The following is a 20,995-nucleotide window of genomic DNA, read 5'->3' as shown; positions in this document are numbered from 1 at the left end:
CACAGTCGATGACAATATTTTCTCATCCGTCATGGAAACCGTCATCGATCAGCAAGATGGAATGTGCCTAGAAACTTCGTGAAGCCCATATGACTTTTTTTCCATGAAGAATGCAATTTTATTTTTTAGTAAAAGGAAATCTTATTGGCACTCGATCCCAAGATCTCTTAGGTTAAGAGACTAGCTTGTGATAACTACGCTACCATCCTGACTCAAAGAGCATTCAGACATTTTCCTTTTGATAATACTCCTAAGTACAAGTTTTCGTAAAAAAAAAAAAAAGAGATCTTGCACCTCTCACCTACTTGAATAATTCAATACAAGTTGGTCCAGATATTTTGGTGTGACAGACGGACATAAATAATTGCACTAGTATACAACAACTACATATATATTACTAGACCATGATGGCGCGCGTTGCTGCACCCATCAATTTTGGCATTAGAATGGTTGGAATTCGTATATGCATATGAAGACATTAAACATATAAATGATATGATTGCCCCTAAAAGTTTATGAACGTAATCTATATTAAAAATCTTGTTTTATAAATGATATAATTTCCCCCAAAGTTTAAGAACGTATTCTAAATTGAAAGTATTCAAACAACTGGGAGCAACAACCTCTGAAACTTTCAGGCAAGTACAACCATCATCTGGTAGCTAAAATTGCACAAGACGATACCTACTAAGAAGCCAAATGAGAGAATAGAAACACAGATTCTTGTGCAATTGTAACAAACAGTGGCTACAATTATTGGTTCACATGCATATTTTGGTTCAAGGAAAATCATACTCCCTCCGTCCCATAATATAAGAACGTTTTTGACACTATTGTAGTGTCAAAAACGTTCTTATATTATGGGACGGAGGGAGTAGTAACCACCCCGTGTAATGAAAGTTATTCTGTCAGAGTATGAAATTTGGTGTATCTCTATCTTGCGTAAGTTACTGTATTTAAGACCTCATCACCGGGAATGCGATGTACGACAATATTTCCTGCTCCCATCAACAACGCCTCATAGCAAATAGGGGTACAACAAATAGCAGTTTGGGAGAACATCCGCGAACAGTTTTATTTATAATCAATTCATGTATCACTTGAGTAGCAGTACAAATATACACATAGTGCTGAAGATTTTACGAAACATGTAATAAGGAATAAATGAGTTGAACTGATTGCAATCCAATGTGGAATCAACAAATCTCTTAAATAACTTCTCCCAAGCAGAAGATTTGTGTACTCCCTTTGGCTCATGTTCTACCATCTCCAACACTATTTGCTTCTCTGCCAAGAAAATAATATGTAATTATAGCAATAAATTAGTAAGAGTACTTTGTAATGCTATCACTGTAGAATTGATTACCTACATTTAGTGTACAATTTTATGATACATACATAAGGAATGTGGAAAAGATTCAGTGTGATATTACAATAATCCACGCCAGCAATATATCTTGTGACACAAACACGCATCATATATATTTTCTTTTGGAAAGTGCAAAACTTTGGTATTCCCGTCGGGCATTATATCACAGGTCAATCAAGTTCTCCACTGAAATCAAAGCCTCATCTCTCCCACGTTGTTTCCCTTATAGGAAACAACTCCTGTGAAGAAGCAAGCTCTTCTTCTGCTTTAGGAATGAGAAGATACTTGTGAATAGGCCAAAAGTAAGATGATATGTCTTCTAGCCGAACCAGTGTCTACATTCAGGCTCAAGTACTATGCATCGAATTTAAGCTACATCACAAGGAAATCAACCTGGAAACATGATAGGAAAAACTACAGCTTTGATGGTATAGAAATAGTAACATTGATGCCACATTTTGTTTCTTGGATAGAGGTTCGTTTGCAAGATCTGGAAGTAGGTCTAAAAGATTTGGTAAGTAGACATAGCGTGTGCTCCAACAACAATTATATGAAACACGCTGTTTTGATGGGTTGGAGTCAAGGTTAATCAAAATAATATACTCTTGTTGATTATTATATACATTGGGAACAAATGGGCATCAAATGCGAGAATCAAATTTACCTTCAAGGGATCTTTCAAAAACTATTTACCTTCAAGGACACCTATGTACTCTTCATTTAGAGGGAAATGTGGCCAGAGGCATCATGCAGTACTCCAGACTTGATCTTACTTTTCCATGTTTCCTGTATCTAATGCGAGCCAATGATTTTCCTCAATGTGTTATACTGTGTATTTAGGAATGAAATTATCAGGGAAATTATTAGCGCTTGTTCGCTTATTGATAGAGCAACCGGGTTATGATTTTCACACATTTGACTTTATTGTTGTAAGCAATCTGTGGAATACATCAACAGACACTACCATGTCATGAATGATACACATACATATCAATAATTCTCATTGCAGGTTGCCAGAGAAAGAACGCTTAGTTACATGGATAGTAAAACATGAAGAGACGGGGCTTGGCTGGCCCCGTGAAGAAATTACCAGGCATGCAATTGTCAGATGAAGACCAATCCAAGCAAGATATGAGAAAGAACCTTCGGAATTAGCCTGAACCGATAGACCAAAAGCAAGATGTACACTGCTTGTACAAAATTAAGGCCTCTTTTGATTCATAGGATATGATTATCATAAGAATAGGAATCTTGTAGGAAATAAGATGACATGTATCTCAAATCCTATGAGTAGGAAATAGGAAACAAGATGTCATTTGGTTGACACCAAAGGAATTTTTCCATTGAGTCTAGGCTCTTTTTTATTTTCCTATGAAATGTGGAGGATAGAAACCAATCCTATGTAGGAATAGGAATCCATTCCTATGAACCAAAGGGTTCTAAAAGAAAAAATCCTATAAAAATCCTATCCTGTAGAATTCCTATAAAATTCCTCTAAACCAAAAAAGGCCTAATATTGAAAATAAATCAAAGGAATTGTTAGGTTAAAGATGGAATTGTAGGGAAAATTCTGCAGTAAGGTCGAAGATGGAGGGGCTACTTTAGTCAATAACTATAGCTGCTCAAGGTGTTACTGCAGGAGGAAGAAGGGGAACATGAGACACGAGAGCGTGAGGGATATATATATATATATTATATATATATATATATATATATATATGACTCCAAGCAATATATATGTGTGTGTGTGTATATATATATATATGACTCCTCTTCTGTACTCCTGGGAGTATGTACTCTCATTCTCAATATATCTCATATACGCATTAATTATACCTCTTTATTATTCTTAATATACTTTATTAAATATTCTAAGATACCCCAATATGAGTTTTGTTGAAAAAATATCATCTGTGATGTACTTTTTGTAATATACCTTTTTCACGTACAAACACATCAGTATATACGTAAACATTTAAAAATATGTAGACTCATATGCATTTTTTCATGAAACTCATTTTGGGGTATCTAATAATTACTAATGAAGTATATTAAAAATAATAAAATGGTATAAAAGATTCATCTATGTGGTATATGAGAAGCGGGAGTACTCCCAGTAGTACACAACCATTTTCCTATATATATATATATATATATATATTCATCACCCAGGGTGCAGAATAAATTATTCTTCACCTGAGATAATCTTACAATCATTTCATAATTAAATTACGTTTGGAATTCAAATAGTTACATTTCTATTGATTCACTACGTAAAATCTAACATAAGAAAATAAAAATATAGGTCATAAGACAAGAAAATTTATAGTTTATGTGTATTTTAGACTATGTTTTTACGTTTGTAATTTTACATAACATAAAATATTTTTTATGACGATTATATATTTTCTTACGGTCACTTTTTGTGTCGGAAATAAGACAAAAAACTTACGGAACGTAAAATTACGGTGCATTGATGGTAAAATAGAAGGAGTGAAGAATAACTATTTCTCAACCAGAGTGACGAATAGCGCGACCCTATATATATATATATATATATATATATATATATATATATATATATATATATGACAAATGTTTCCTACAAGCAGTGGTAGTTACCACCACTTGCGTTTTGTATGTTGTATGTACTATCTATCAAAACCGAGAGTATGTACGTGTAGTATGTAGTATATAACAATGATTAGGTAGTATATATACTAATTTTTCAGTAGTATGTACCATGTTTTGAGTATGCTCTTTTTTACATACAAATATGTAAGTATTTCACAAATATAATAAAAACTATGGGTTCATATGTAATTTTTTAATATAACTTGCTTTGAAATATCTTAGATATATTATATGAACATATTTAAAATAATAAAATAATATATATAATATCACATGGTAGTATATGAGATATGTGGAGTAACTACCACCGGGTGGTAGGATGGATTTTTCCTATATATATATATATATATATAGGCGGATGAACTTGAGTACGTGTAGGTTTTCGAAATAGTATCCGCATCCATTAATCGCCACCGGCAAGTGGCGCGCATTACCTATCATAAATGAGTAATAGGAACGGATGCTTTGGTGGCTTAATTACAGCGGATCGACTTCAATTGCCACTCAATGCCTACAACGCTACTTTTCCCTTCTGCACCAGCTGCCTATGCGTGCATCGCTTCTCCCTCGCATCGATTGGCAAGGTCCGCACCGCGTCGCCTCGCTCCACGTCAGTCTCTCGTACAGTACATGTGCTCGATTGGATCGAGGCTCAATCGCGAGAAGAGGAAGGTGGAGCAAGGATTGTTGGGTGGGCTTCATGCAAGAGCAAGGGCCCAATTAACTACAGGCCTTCAATTTTGTTGCGAGAGTAGCTCCCAGTCCGGTAGCCAGAAGTAGTGCGCATCTGTTTGATTAGACGGCCGAAAACTCCTAAAACAGTAGATCCGACGGCCAAAAATGCTAATGGTCTGAGATGGCTGGAAAAGCGCTCAGTTTTAATGTATCTAAATGTGATGGTTACTCATAAAAATATGAATATAATTTGTTAACTTCATCTAGATGGGAATCAACAGTCTTACATTTTTTTATCTAATAAAACCGCCATGGTTGGTCTGTCCGTTGGTGAGGAGAAGCTGATAGAACAAGTGATCCGGCTTTTAGCGAGCCGGCTTAAGTTTCTCTTGACAGATATTATTTCACCAAACCAAAGCGCCTTTGTTCCGGGGCAGCTCATCACGAATAATTTTCTTGTGGCTTTTGAATCATATCATGCAATTAAGACAAAAACAGTTGGTAAATATGGTACTTGTGCGGTGAAACTTGATATGCACAAGGCTTACGACCGGGTCGAGTGGTGTTTTCTGGAGAAGGTTTTACTAAGACTGGGGTTTAGGCCCAGCTGGGTGGCATTGATTATGGAGTGTGTAAAATCTGTAAGGTACCAAGTCCGAGTTGATAATGATTTATCTGACTATTTTGTTCCGTCCAGGGGTCTTAGACAGGGGGATCCGCTCTCGCCATACTTATTCTTGCTTTGTGCTGAAGGCCTTTCTAGCTTGATTATGCATGAAGAGGAGGCGGGTAATTTGCTTGGAGTTCGGGTTTGCCGGGACGCCCCACCGGTTTCACATCTACTGTTTGCCGATGACTCTCTTATCCTTATGAGGGCCGATGCAGCAAATGCTAATAGTCTTCGGAGAGCACTGGACGATTACTGTGCTGCCTCGGGACAACTGTTGAGTGAAGCTAAATCAAGTATTTTCTTTAGCCCCTGTACCCCTGTTGAAACTCGAGTGGAGGTGTGCACAACTCTAAATATTATGGCGGAGGCGATCACGGACAAATATTTGGGACTACCCCCAATTATGGGAATTGACAGGTTAGATTGTTTTCAACATCTTATTGACAGAGTTCTGTGCAGAATAAGGGGATGGAAAGAAAAATTGTTATCTGTGGGAGGTAGGGAGGTCTTGCTGAAGGCAGTGATACAGGCTATCCCGTCGTATGCTATGTCAATTTTTAAATTGCCCAAACAGGTGTGCAATAGCATTACAACGGCCATGTCTAAATATTGGTGGGGCGATGATGATATAAAAAACATATGCATTGGTTTGCATGGTGGAAGATGTGTGTTTCAAAAGAGAAAGGAGGCATGGGATTCAGAGACTTGCACTGTTTTAATATGGCACTTTTGGCTAAGCAGTGTTGGAGGTTGTTGTCTGAACCAGAATCACTTTGTGCGAGAGTGTTGAAGGCTAAATATTTTCCTGAGGGCGACCTTCTGAATTGTAGTCTTAAGAAGGGTAGTTCTTATACATGGCAGAGCCTATGAAGTGGGATACAAACTTTCAAGAGAGGGCATATATGGAGAGTAGGGGATGGCTCTCAAATAAACATATGGGAGGATCCATGGATCCCAACCAGCCCTACACGGGGAGTAATGACCCCGAGGGGTAATATTGTTATCACACGTGTCTCTGAGTTGATAGATGAAGAGAATAGAGTTTGGGATGAGCAGTTGCTTAATGAATTATTTTGGCCAGTCGATGTACATCGTATTCTGAATATACCTCTGGCTATAGGTATGATGAATGATTTTGTCTCTTGGCACTGCAATAAGAACGGTATTTTTTCTGTACGGTCAGCTTATCATGAAGAGTGGGAACACCAACATGGACGAAAGTTGAGAATGACAAACTCAGTTCAATCCTCAAGTACTAGTCCTATTTGGAGTACCATTTGGAAATTAAGTGTACCCGCCAAGATAAAGATTGTGAGAGTTCCCTTGTCTGGGGGTTCTAGAAAATAGACATATGATCACGAGTTCGCAATGTCCTATGTGTAGTATCGATTGTGAGAGTATTAAACATGCCCTATTCTTATGCCCACGAGTACAAGATGTGTGGCGCATCCTAGGTCTAGGACAATTGGTGGCTGAGGTATGTATTGCACAACGTGAGGGAGGATCAGTACTAGATGACATGTTTCTGTCCAAGAGCAGCCTACAGGCAACGGTGACGGGAGTCCAACGCAATGCACTGGTGGCAACCACTGTATGGTATGTGTCGTGGGAGCGTCGCCGCTACACCCACGAGGAGTTTCTACAGGACCCGTCCAGATCGGCGCAGGCTATTGCAGCTCTAGCTAAAAATTTCACGAGAGCTAGAAATAAGAACACAAAGATCAGGAGGCACGGCTGGGAGAGGCCACCTGAGGGAATTATAAAATTGAACGTCGACACGGGATTTGAGATGGACAGCGGCTCTGGGAGTACAGGAGCTATCCTGCGAGATGACATGGGAAATTTTATAGTTGCTTCGTGCGGGGACATTACCTTTGTGGAGGATGCGGCGATGGCAGAAGCAAGGGCTTTGAGAAATGGGTTGTTACTTGCTAATGATATGGGTTGCAACAAACTTTATGTCGAAGCGGACTGCATGGAGGTGATTGATGTTATGCAGAACGGCGGGAACTTCCTCGGACATGCGGCGGCAATCTATGAAGAATGTACTTTCTTAGCTCGTAATTTTAGTTTTATTGTTTTTAATCACTGTCCTAGAGAAGCCAATATGGCGGCCGATGTGTTGGCTAGGAATTTGGAGTCCTCTCGAACTATTGTTTGGAAGTTGGAGCCTCCGGGTTTTCTAGTGGACGTCCTATCAAACGATGTATCTTTATTTTCACATGAAATATAAACCGCCATGATGGCTTTCCCTAAAAAAAAGTGATCCGGCTTTGCTTTGTTTTTTTAGCGTCGTCCAAACCGTCACGGCATGCTGCTGTTTTTGTTAGAAGAAATAACAGCTCCTGCTGATGTGGCAATCCAGTGTGAGGGAAAACTCGCGCTGTGATTGGTTGAACATACCGTCCCACGGATCGCTATTCCAAACCGTCAGATACTCTGAGATCCAACGGCTAGCAAACCTCCCCCTCTTTCTAGTCTGTTCTGCAGCCCGCCCACGTGTTGTCTTCTCTTCCAGAGAAATCCTCCCAGACTCCTCTGGTTCCCCAAATCTCGCCGTTGAACCAGCACCCTCTCCAGCCGCACCACCCGCCGCCAGCCCGCCGTACTCACCTCCTCCCCTTCTGGCTCCTCGCCGTCCTGCCCACATCCCCCGCCTCCCACCGTGCCCATCTACCCCACAATCGGCCGCGCCCCTATGCACACCGCATCGCCACAGTGCCCTCACCCCCAGCCGGATCCCGTCGAGATCTATGAGCCCACGACAACTGTGGGTAGATCACAGCGCGGTCATACCCATCCCTCACCTCTAGCCTCCCCTACCCCTTTCTCTCCCCACCTGCCTGATCCAGGCGTCCCCTACCCCTTTCTCTCCCCACCGGCCTGATCCAGGCGTCGGTGCCCTTGATGCAGGTTGTGCCCGTGTCACCATGTCGAGCGAGCGGGCTCGTTGGTGGGCGCGCCGAACTATTGCTTGGACGACGAGATCCCAGGGCAATGGGTACTGGTGCTCGAGGTCCCAGTGCAATGGATACTGGTGCGGCCACTCCTTGTAATCCCGTCCAGCTCCGCGCATCTGATGTACTAAAGTGGCACCAAATCGAGCTAAAACGGCGAGCAGCGCCAAGGACACCGGAGTCGCGCCATCCATCATGAATAGACGGGATGTGGAGAATCTCCGGCGAGCGATGGGCGGAGATGGAGTGGGGGGCTGTGGCCTTCGTTGCAAATGACCTTTTGTAATATTTTAGTTTTTAGCGGTCCGTTTTGCCTTTGCTCCTTATGTAATTTGCTTTTATTTGACGATGATATGTGCAGAAATATTAAGGAAATCTAATGGTCTGTAAGTACGAATTGGACCCAAACTAATTGGCAGCTGATTCGGTCGAAAGAATATTGAGCTATAAAAACTTAGTTTGAAACCCTATTTGGGCTAATTCATGGGCTGGAATTCTATTTGGGCCATTTGCCACAAAGGCTATAACAAAATTATTGGGCCAAAATTTGAAACAATTGGGCCGCCATGTCAAATCCTTGTTGGCCGCCATGTAATACGTTGATGTGAAATGCATGGTTAACGCCGTTATCTAATACTAACCTGTGACGGTCAAGAACCGTCATGGATCCATGACGGATTTGGCAATCCGTCAAGGAGTGCATGGTGGCCAAATTATGACGCGATATACATGACGGATTCAGAATCCGTCATGAATGCCCTATCTTGACGGTTATGCATAATTGTGACAGTCCGAGTCCGTCATGTATTAACACATTCCTTGTAGTGCAAGCTCGGCTATTGCTCATTTGCCATCGAACAAACCAATGTTGCTCTTGTGCTGCTTACAAGCTCGTTTCTTTGCCAATTTGTCATCAACCGTTTAAGTCGGTGTGAACCACTTCTGTCAAAGTAAGCAAAATGACGATTTTGCCCTCAATGGCAAATGACCATGCTGAACCAGTTCTATTCAAATTAACATACTGAGATTACGTATTTCTAAAAAAAATTGGTAGCACCTGTCTTGTAATTTTAGATCGAACAATTTATGAGAATAATATAATATTTTCATCATAACACGTAACAAGGATAATAGGTAGCACCTTGCTGCAGCTAGCTTGCATGACAATAACATATTGGGACATTTCCATTTTCCCCCTAATTTTCGTCTGACCTCATCGTTACCTCTAAATAAAAACATGCTCAATTATGCCCCTCTTCCGTCATGTGCCATTATAGAAATACCCTTCCGTGCCGTTTCCGTTTGGTCAAAGGGGTTTGACCGTCATTGAAACGTTTCCGGCTGACGGCAGCGCATCGGCTCTCTCCTCACTCTTTCATCCCGGCTCATTTTGCCTCTTCCACCATTGTTACACTTCGCTATGTATGTCCATATCTATTGCTCTGGAATATATCCCTTAGTTTTCTCTTCTATTAAGCATCTCAGAATGGCTATGCTTCTCTTATTTTTGTGTGTGGGTATACAGTTTGGCATTGGAGTTGCTCCAGGATCTCCTGCTATAAAGCCTGATCATGCATGCACAACTCTTTTTTGTCTTTTAATTTGTATGGTACCTCATATACCCCCTCTTGCTAATGCAGTGTCCACATGTCATGTACTTATCATCCACCATGATTGGTCATGTTTTACTGACTCTTTCTTAATTATTATTGTTGGCATCATAGTTTGCAGGTGGATTTAATTTTTTTGGTGCTTAGCCATGCTTTGGTTTTGATTAATCATCCAATATCTGCCGTCATCTTTTATTTAGATGTATCATTTGTTGCTATGCTTTTGTGTGTAGTACACAAGTGATGGGATTTATGTAGAGCTTTAATTTTCTTCTGACAGCATTTGAAAGTTTTTTCTTTTTGCATTGCAAACACCCAACTTAGACTTCATTTTAGCAAAGGTGGTGTACCATGGATGTCATAATTGTTTGGCAAATAATTGTGAAAATACCGTTTCAGTTTTCCTATGTGAACCGCCGAATGCCAATCATCATTTTTGCCTATATTTTAGACAGGTACTTCCTGTTGTTGAAGGAGCCAAGGAGGTCGTAGGTCCGAAATACTTGATTCTCGTGTATGTTCTCATATATATATATATATATATATATATATATATATATATATATATATATAGTTATCTGTGCTCTCAAATTTCTGCTCCATTTGTACTTGCTAATGTTGGTTTCCATTTTTTGATTTTCAGAATATGTTCCATAAAAGCAGAGCACGCTTTCTTTCTGTTCATTCTTCCATGGTGCATTTTATATAAGCAGGAACTACTTTACTGTTTATTCTACGAATACATAATGATGTAGTAGAATGGCTGGGTCCAAAACGTTCTGTTTGCACTACAGATTTACGCTGATACAATTTGGATACAGCGTTCCAGCTTAAATATTTTGGTTCAGCTCGGCTAGACTCAGCTAATCATTGTATCCACTTTGCGCTGCCCATCTTTGGCAGTACATTTTGCCTGTATACATCCTATGCAACTGTTTTGTATACAGTTTTTCACCTTGATTGAAAAACACAATGTTGACTGTTGAAGTCACCGTATTTTTGTCTCAGTTAAGCAACGTTGGTTTTTTTTTTTTACTTAGCTTTGCGCTACTATCCGAATCTAAGTTATTCCTAGTGATAATAATAATTCGAGATGTCGATTTCCATCCATTAAAAAAGACACTCTTTGGCAGGAATAACAGAGTAGTAAATCAAACACCTTCATTCCAAAATATAAAGATACGAGTACATGGAATCTACAGCCGTCTGCTAGAAAATAAAGATACTTTCCAGAATACAGAATACTTTCGAGGCGTCGATTTCCATCCATCAAACAGATGCTCAGCCGGATCACATCAAAAGGCTCTCGTCTCCCACATCCTTGATCATATCTTGCCTCTCGCGTCTGGGAACAGCTGTCCAGACAAGTTTCACCTCCACAAGTGCGGAACCTAATCTATAATGCATCATCTCATTGGATCGTCCTAAAGGTACGATGATGTTTTTATTAAAAACATCACCAACGCTACGACCGGTGACAAGGAGCACCAACTTTCTACCAAGTGGGACAGCTACAACATGCCGACTCAAGGGAACGGTTCCTGCCTCAATCTCTGCTGCTGCTTTACCACCGTTGTAAAGATCCATACTATACTCATAATTCTTGGTAGTCCAGGCGGCAACTCTTGAGACACTACACGGTCCCTTCAAAATATTGACTTCAATGGTAGCTTCAATGGGATATACAACATACGCACATCTCACTTCCACCCTACTCAGATAACTATTTAGACTCACACCCATGGTCTGCTTATCATTAGGGAGGCGGGCCCTGTTGAAAACGATCACACCTTTGCTGAAATCTTCAACCTCACCTCCATCACGGACTATCTTTAAATTCATCTCAAAATATATTCTGTCTGCCGGAACAAGCCCTCGGCATGGATCCATCAAAGTTAACTTGCCATCCTGCAAAAAGAAAATTCAACCAAAATAATCTTTCCATGTGTTTTGGAGCCATACATAAGCATAGGAAAAGATTGGAGGCACAAATACATACCGCCGAGGTGATGAGTTGGGGATCATCCCTTTCACGCCTGAAGAGATAAACACATCTATAGTCGACCTGGTCTCTTGCTACAACGGTACCAAAAACTTTTATCGGGAAGCCAACTTCCGATTCCTTTACTTTCAAGGTAATGACATTTACACATGATCCTACGATCGAGTTACATATTGGTGAAGGAATCATGTTAAGCCGCGGACCACGACAAAAATCAGCTGTGGATAGAGGCCACAATCACAAATCAAAACCAACATGTTGTTGAGGAACGTTGCAGAAAACAAAATTTTTCCTACTCGTTTCACCAAGATCCATCTAGGAGTTCATCTAGCAACGAGTGATTAGATGCATCTACGTATCTTGTAGATCGCGAGCGGAAGCGTTCAAAGAACGGGGATGATGTAGTCGAACACGACGTGATTCAAATCACCGATGATCAAGCACCGAACGGACGGTGCCTCCGCGTTCAACACACGTACGGAACGGATGACGTCTCCTCCTTTCTTGATCCAGCAAGGGGGGAAGAGGGTTTGATGAAGATCCAGCAGCACGACGGCGTGGTGGTGGATGCAGGGCGTCACAGTAGCAGGGCTTCGCCTATACTACGAGAGAGAGACGTAACGGGGAGAGAGGAAGCACCAAAGGCTGAGGTATGAAATCCCCTCCTCTCCCCCACTATATATAGGAGGGCCAAGGGGGGGTGGTGCGCAGCCTAGGAGATCCAATCTCCTAGGTGCGGCGGCCAGGGGAGGGTTTCCCTCCCCCCAAGGCACCTCGGGGTGCCTTCCACCACTTGGACTCCTCCGTGGTGGAAACCCTAGGCGCATGGGCCTAGTAGGGCTGGTGCCCTTGGCCCATGAAGGCCAAGGCGCACCCCCTACAGCCCATGTGGCCCCCCGGGACAGGTGGCCCCACCCGGTGGGCCCCCGGGACCCCTCTGGTGGTCCCGGTACAATACCGATAACCCCGAAACTTGTCCCGATGGCCGAAACAGCACTTCCTATATATAATTCTTTACCTCCGGACCATTCCGGAACTCCTCGTGACGTCCGGGATCTCATCCGGGACTCCGAACAACATTCGGGTTACTGCATATTCATATCTTTATAACCCTAGCGTCACCGAACCTTAAGTGTGTAGACCCTACGGGTTCGGGAGACAAGCAGACATGACCGAGACGACTCCCCGGTCAATAACCAACAGCGGGATCTGGATACCCATGATGGCTCCCACATGCTCCACGATGATCTCATCGGATGAACCACGATGTCGAGGATTAATCAACCCCGTATACAATTCCCTTTGTTAATCGGTATGTTACTTGCCCGAGACTCGATCGTCGGTATCCCAATACCTTGTTCAATCTCGTTACCGGCAAGTCACTTTACTCGTACCGTAATGCATGATCCCGTGATCAACCACTTGGTCACCTTGAGCTCATAATGATGATGCATTACCGAGTGGGCCCAGTGATACCTCTCCGTTATCCAGAGTGACAAATCCCAGTCTCGATCGGGCGTATTTCGCAAAAAAACGTTCCCCCCGCTGTCAGCTCGGACCCACCGGAAGTGCCTCCTTATTACGCACAAAAATGAATACTCCCCCGGCTAGCTGGGACCCACCTTGCTGTGGAGGCTGACTTGTGGGCCTACTAAGTTGACGGGGACGAAGGGCTTTGTCAACTTAGTCAATATGAACGATTCTAGCTCCAGTGACCGTACGATGTCCATCCAACGGCCGTAGTGCTTCTTCAACCTCTGGTCTTCTTGCTCCAGCCGCCCAAAGCAGCGCCGGTCGTGCCGCATGCTCCTGCCTCCCGTGGCCGGCTGTGCTGCCGCAGAGGCCTCACCGCCCCCTACTATTCCCACCGCTGGCCAGGCCCTGCGGCCGGCAGCCTCACACCGCAGCCGAACCAGTGAACCCTCGTACTCCTCTCCGCGGCTTCCACTGCCGCGTCTTCCCCGGCTCCGCGTCGTCCCCTTCCTAGGCCTCGCCGTCGTCCACCCCGTGGTGCTCTCGGGGTGGTCAACGTGGTCAAGGTCAACAAATGACTTCCATCGGAAGAGTACTGTACACGTGGAGAGACGCATCTCCTACTAGTGGCGTCACGAGACCACACAACTACTATAGGCAGACAACTGTTCCTCGCGTGAAAGTATCTCGTGACGTGCGAGAAATACATAGACATTCCTCTCAACCTGCACACCAGCGGACCAGCTGGAACTCGCATCTGTATTTTTCGTGATAACAAACCATCCCGCTCTGGAAGCTCCGCGGCACTCCCCTACGCAGTCTACTGTTCTTTGCACGCCAAGAAGTGCCGTCCTTGTCCCATCATTTGCAAATCACGATTGACATTTTGCTCCCTGACTTTTGAGAACACACCTGTACAATCTTCTAGCGAAAGGAGTCCCTCAGTTTAGTGACTTGACATCATGGGCACTCCACGCCAATGGTCCGTTAGAGTACGATATCAGCTTGACATATATCTGGGCGTCGCGCGATTTACTCCTCAGGATTCGCATCAAATTCTGTCTCGTAGCCGCTTGCCAGCGTTGAACCTTGGCCGTGTTTAAGGCAAGGCCGGCACGTGTCGTAGTAGAGGTGACACACGTTGCAGTGGTCACAACTCCCCCTCTGTTGATCAACGACTAGTCAACTGAGCATTACTATGGAGCATAATTATGGTTATGTATTCACACAGTGTGTGTATATATGATTTCCGGAGATTAAAGTCTCGCTTGAATATCGTTGACATGACACCACGTACAGCCGCCCAAGCTGCCAAGAGAAAGTAAATAACGCTCCACGTACGCTACATACGGGCGCGGCGGCTACATGAACGCCTATACTCGCGCCCATACGTACGACCAGGCGCCTCTGTCTATTGGCTGGGTCCGCGGAGTCGAAGATATCTGCTCTCGTAGCGTCCATGGCACAGCCAACGGAATGCGCTGTGAATTTGTGCGAGAGGCAACGGAAATATGTCGCTGCATATACGATGGCGAGGAGCCACACATGCCTTCTTGCATGAATAGCCGATCAAAATGCAGCATGCCGTGCTACCGCAGAATCGGGAGCAAACGGCCAGGTGCTGTTGACGGCTTACGCCCCGTGGAAATGGGATCCTCTAGTTCATCGGCGAGGGCGTCATTGCTGCATGCGATTTACCACAAACGAGAAGAAATCATGACATCTCTTGGACCAATCCTACGCGTTCTGAATCGGGCTGTCCTGTGTTTGACTCGAGTGCAGTGCACGCTTGCTGCGTTTTACCGCAAAACAGCGACTTCCACGCGCCGGATACTGTTTCATTCTTCCATTTGGCGGACCTTCCTCCAGACCTTCTCACGGCTATCCAGTCCAAACCCGGTTCGACCTCCTCTCCACCGCCGGACTGGTTCGGGCGGTGTCTCCCACTGCACTAGAGTCAATAATCTAGTTACATTGTGATGAATCGAACACCCATGGAATTCTGGTGTTGATCATGTTTTGCCCTAGGGAGAGGTTTAGTCAACGGATCTGCTATATTCAGGTCCGTATGTACTTTACAAATCTCTATGTCTCCATCTTGAACATTTTCACGAATGGAGTTGAAGCGACGCTTGATGTGCCTTGTCTTCTTGTGAAACCTGGGCTCCTTGGCAAGTGCAATAGCTCCAGTGTTGTCACAAAAGAGTTTGATTGGCCCCGACGTATTGGGTATGACTCCTAGGTCGGTGATGAACTCCTTCACCCATATAGCTTCATGTGCTGCCTCCGAGACTGCCATGTACTCCGCTTCACATGTAGATCCCGCCACGACGCTCTGTTTGCAGCTGCACCAGCTCACTGCTCCACCATTCAACATATACACGTATCCGGTTTGTGACTTAGAGTCATCCAGATCTGTGTCGAAGCTAGCGTCGACGTAACCCTTTACGACGAGCTCTTCGTCACCTCCATAAACGAGAAACATTTCCCTAGTCCTTTTTAGGTACTTCAGGATATTCTTGACCGCTGTCCAGTGTTCCTTGCCGGGATTACTTTGGTACCTTCCTACCAAACTTACGGCAAGGTTTACATCAGGTCTGGTACACAGCATGGCATACATAATAGAACCTATGGCTGAGGCATAGGGGATGACACTCATCTCTTCTATCTCTTCTGCCGTGGTCGGACATTGAGCTGAGCTCAATTTCATACCTTGCAAAACAGGCAAGAACCCTTTCTTGGACTGATCCATTTTGAACTTCTTCAAAATCTTATCAAGGTATGTGCTTTGTGAAAGACCTATGAGGCGTCTTGATCTATCTCTATAGATCTTGATGCCTAATATATAAGCAGCTTCTCCAAGGTCCTTCATTGAAAAACTTTTATTCAAGTAGGCCTTGATGCTGTCCAAGAGTTCTATATCATTTCCCATCAAAAGTATGTCATCTACATATAGTATGAGAAATGCTACAGAGCTCCTACTCACTTTCTTGTAAACGCAGGCTTCTCCATAAGTCTGCGTAAACCCAAACGCTTTGATCATCTCATCAAAGCGAATGTTCCAACTCCGAGATGCTTGCACCAGCCCATAAATCGAGCGTTGGAGCTTGCACACCTTGTAAGCATTCTTAGGATCAATAAAACCTTCCGGCTGCATCATATACAATTCTTCCTTAAGTAAACCATTAAGGAATGCCGTTTTGACGTCCATTTGCCAAATTTCATAATCGTAGAATGCGGCAATTGCTAACATGATTCGGACGGACTTCAGCTTCGCTACCGGTGAGAAAGTCTCATCGTAGTCAACCCCTTGAACTTGTCGATAACCCTTAGCGACAAGCCGAGCTTTATAGATGGTCACATTACCATCCGCGTCTGTCTTCTTCTTAAAGATCCATTTATTTTCTATGGCTCGCCGTTCAACGGGCAAGTCAGTCAAAGTCCATACTTCGTTTTCATACATGGATCCTATCTCGGATTTCATGGCTTCTAGCCATTTGTCGGAATCCGGGCCCGCCATCGCTTCTTCATAGTTTGAAGGTTCACCGTTGTCTAACAACATGATTTCCAAGACAGGGTTGCCGTACCACTCTGGTGCGGAACGTGTCCTTGTGGACCTTCGAATTTCAGTAGGAGCTTGATCAGAAGTATCTTGATCATTATCATTAACTTCCTCTCTAGTCGGTGTAGGCACCTCAGGAACATTTTCTTGAGCTGCGCCACTTACCGGTTCAAGAGGTAATACTTCATCAAGTTCTACTTTCCTCCCACTTATTTCTTTCGAGAGAAACTCTTTCTCTAGAAAGGACCCATTCTTGGCAACAAAGATCTTGCCTTCGGATCTGAGGTAGAAGGTATACCCAATAGTTTCTTTAGGATATCCTATGAAGATGCATTTTTCCGATTTGGGTTCGAGCTTTTCAGGTTGAAGTTTCTTGACATAAGCATCGCATCCCCAAACTTTTAGAAACGACAGCTTAGGTTTCTTCCCAAACCATAATTCATACGGTGTCGTCTCAATGGATTTCGACGGAGCCCTATTTAAAGTGAATGCGACAGTCTCTAAAGCATAGCCCCAAAATGACAGCGGTAAATCGGTAAGAGACATCATAGATCGCACCATATCCAATAGAGTGCGATTACGACGTTCGGACACACCGTTACGCTGAGGTGTTCCAGGCGGCGTGAGTTGTGAAACTATTCCACATTTTCTTAAGTGTGTGCCAAACTCGTGACTCAAGTATTCTCCTCCTCGATCTGATCGTAGGAACTTGATTTTCCTGTCACGTTGATTCTCAACCTCACTCTGAAATTCCTTGAACTTTTCAAAGGTTTCAGACTTGTGTTTCATTAAGTAGACATATCCATATCTACTCAAGTCATCAGTGAGGGTGAGAACATAACGATAGCCACCGCGAGCCTCAACACTCATTGGACCGCACACATCAGTATGTATGATTTCCAATAAGTTGGTTGCTCGCTCCATTGTTCCTGAGAACGGAGTCTTGGTCATTTTACCCATGAGGCATGGTTCGCACGTGTCAAATGATTCATAATCAAGAGACTCTAAAAGTCCATCTGCATGGAGCTTCTTCATGCGTTTGACACCTATGTGACCAAGGCGGCAGTGCCACAAGTATGTGGGACTATCATTATCAACCTTACATCTTTTGGTACTCACACTATGAATATGTGTAGCAATACGCTCGAGATTCATTAAGAATAAACCATTTACCATAGGAGCATGACCATAAAACATATCTCTCATATAAATAGAATAACCATTATTCTCAGATTTAAATGAGTAGCCATCTCGAATTAAACGAGATCCCGATACAATGTTCATGCTCAAAGCTGGCACTAAATAACAATTATTGAGGTTTAAAACTAATCCCGTAGGTAAATGTAGAGGCAGCGTGCCGACGGCGATCACATCGACCTTGGAACCATTCCCGACGCGCATCGTCACCTCGTCCTTCGCCAGTCTCCGTTTATTCCGCAGCTCCTGCTGTGAGTTACAAATATGAGCAACGGCACCGGTATCAAATACCCAGGAGTCACTACGAGTACTGGTAAGGTACACATCAATTACATGTATATCAAATATACCTTTTGTTTTGCCGGCCTTCTTGTCTGCTAAGTATTTAGGGCAGTTCCGCTTCCAGTGACCGCTTCCCTTGCAATAAAAGCACTTAGTCTCGGGCTTGGGTCCATTCTTTGGCTTCTTCCCGGCAGCTTGCTTGCCGGGCGCAGCAACCTCCTTGCCGTCCTTCTTGAAGTTCTTTTTACCCTTGCCTTTCTTGAACTTAGTGGTTTTATTGACCATCAACACTTGATGTTCCTTCTTGACTTCTACCTCCGCTGATTTCAGCATTGAGAACAACTCAGGAATGGTCTTTTGCATCCCCTGCATGTTGAAGTTCATCACAAAGCTCTTGTAGCTTGGTGGAAGCGACTGGAGGATTCTGTCAATGACCGCATCATCCGGGAGATTAACTCCCAGCTGAGACAAGCGGTTATGTAACCCAGACATAGTGAGTATGTGCTCACTGACAGAACTATTTTCCTCCATCTTACAGCTGAAGAACTTATCGGAGACTTCATATCTCTCGATCCGGGCATGAGCTTGAAAAACCATTTTCAGCTCTTCGAACATCTCATATGCTCCATGTCTCTCAAAACGTTTTTGGAGCCCCGGCTCTAAGCTGTAAAGCATGCCGCACTGAACGAGGGAGTAGTCGTCAACATGTGTCTGCCAAGCGTTCATAACGTCTTGGTTCTGTGGGACGGGAGCTTCACCTACCGGTGCTTGCAGGACATAATCTTTCTTGGCAGCTATGAGGATGATCCTCAGGTTCCAGACCCAGTCCGTATAGTTGCTGCCATCGTCTTTCAGCTTGGTTTTCTCTAGGAACGCGTTGAAGTTGAGGACTACGTTGGCCATTTGATCTACAAGACATATTGCAAAGATTTTAGACTAAGTTCATGATAATTAAGTTCATCTAATCAAATTATTAATGAACTCCCACTTAGATTAGACATCCCTCTAGTCATCTAAGTATTACATGATCCGAGTTAACTAGACCGTGTCCGATCATCACGTGAGACGGACTAGTCAACGTCGGTGAACATCTTCATGTTGATCGTATCTTCTATACGACTCATGCTCGACCTTTCGGTCTACTGTGTTCCGAGGCCATGTCTGTACATGCTAGGCTCGTCAAGTTAACCCTAAGTGTTTTGCATGTGTAAAACTGTCTTACACCGGTTGTATGTGAACGTAAGGATCTATCGCACCCGATCATCACGACGTGCTTCGAAACGACGAACTTTAGCAACGGTGCACAGTTAGGGGAGAACACTTCTTGAAATTGTTATGAGGGATCATCTTATTTACTACCGTCGTTCTAAGTAAACAAGATGCAAAACATGATAAACATCACATGCAATCAAATAATAAACATGACATGATATGGCCAATATCACATAGCTCCTTTGATCTCCATCTTGGGGCTCCATGATCATCTTGTCACCGGCTTGACACCATGATCTCCATCATCATGATCTCCATCATCGTGTCTCCATGTGGTTGCTCGCCAACTATTACTTCTACTACTATGGCTAACGCGTTTAGCAATAAAGTAAAGTAATTTACATGGCGTTTCTTAATGACACGCAGGTCATATAAAAGAATAAAGACAACTCCTATGGCTCCTGCCGGTTGTCATACTCATCGACATGCAAGTCATGATTCCTATTACAATAGCATGAACATCTCATACATCACATATAGATCATTCATCATTCATCACAACTTTGGCCATATCATATCACAAACCACTTGCTGCAAAAACAAGTTAGACGTCCTCTAATTGTTGTTGCAAGTTTTACGTGGCTGAATTAGGGTTCTAGCAAGAACGTCTTCTTACCTACGTTAAAGCCACAACGCGATTTGTCAACTTCTATTTACCCTTCATAAGGACCCTGTTCATTGAATCCGCTCCAACTAAAGTGGGAGAGACAGACACCCGCCAGCCACCTTATGCAACTAGTGCATGTTAGTCGGTGGAACCGGTCTCACGTAAGCGTACGTGTAAGGTTGGTCCGGGCCGCTTCATCCCACAATACCTCTGAAGCAAGAAAAGACTAGTAACGGCAAGAAAGTTGACAAATCTACGCCCACAACTAATTGTGTTCTACTCGCGCAAGAAGAACTACGCATAGACCTAGCTCATGATGCCACTGTTGGGGAACGTTGCAGAAAACAAAAATTTTCCTACTCGTTTCACCAAGATCCATCTAGGAGTTCATCTAGCAACGAGCCATCGGATGCATCTACATACCTTTGTAGATCGCGTGCGGAAGCGTTCAAAGAACGGTGATGATGTAGTCGTACACGACGTGATCCAAATCACCGATGACCAAGCGCCGAACGGACGGCACCTCCGCGTTCAACACACGTACGGGACGGGAGACGTCTCCTCCTTCTTGATCCAGCAAGGGGGAAGGAGAGGTTGACGAAGATCCAGCAGCACGACGGCGTGGTGGTGGATGCAGGGCGTCACAGTAGCAGGGCTTCGCCTATACTACGAGAGAGAGACGTAA

The 20,995-nt window shown here is 43.6% G+C and overlaps 1 protein-coding gene across 1 annotated transcript in view; it reads right to left on the bottom strand.

Moving 5' to 3' along the window:
* Positions 1–11,205: 11,205 nt before the first annotated feature.
* The window catches only part of LOC125507152, a 46,470-nt gene continuing 36,680 nt past the window's right edge, over positions 11,206–20,995 (bottom strand). Inside the window, exon 2 of the mRNA XM_048671827.1 lies at positions 11,206–11,823. Within this exon, the coding sequence (XP_048527784.1) occupies positions 11,206–11,823 (618 nt within the window). The remainder of the gene's footprint in view (positions 11,824–20,995) is intronic.

Source organism: Triticum urartu, chromosome 5 (genome assembly GCF_003073215.2).
Source record: "Triticum urartu cultivar G1812 chromosome 5, Tu2.1, whole genome shotgun sequence".
NCBI classification, from domain to species: Eukaryota; Viridiplantae; Streptophyta; class Magnoliopsida; order Poales; family Poaceae; genus Triticum; species Triticum urartu.
The sequence above is the reverse complement of the archived record's forward strand: the minus strand, read 5'-3'. Positions and strand labels throughout refer to the sequence as shown.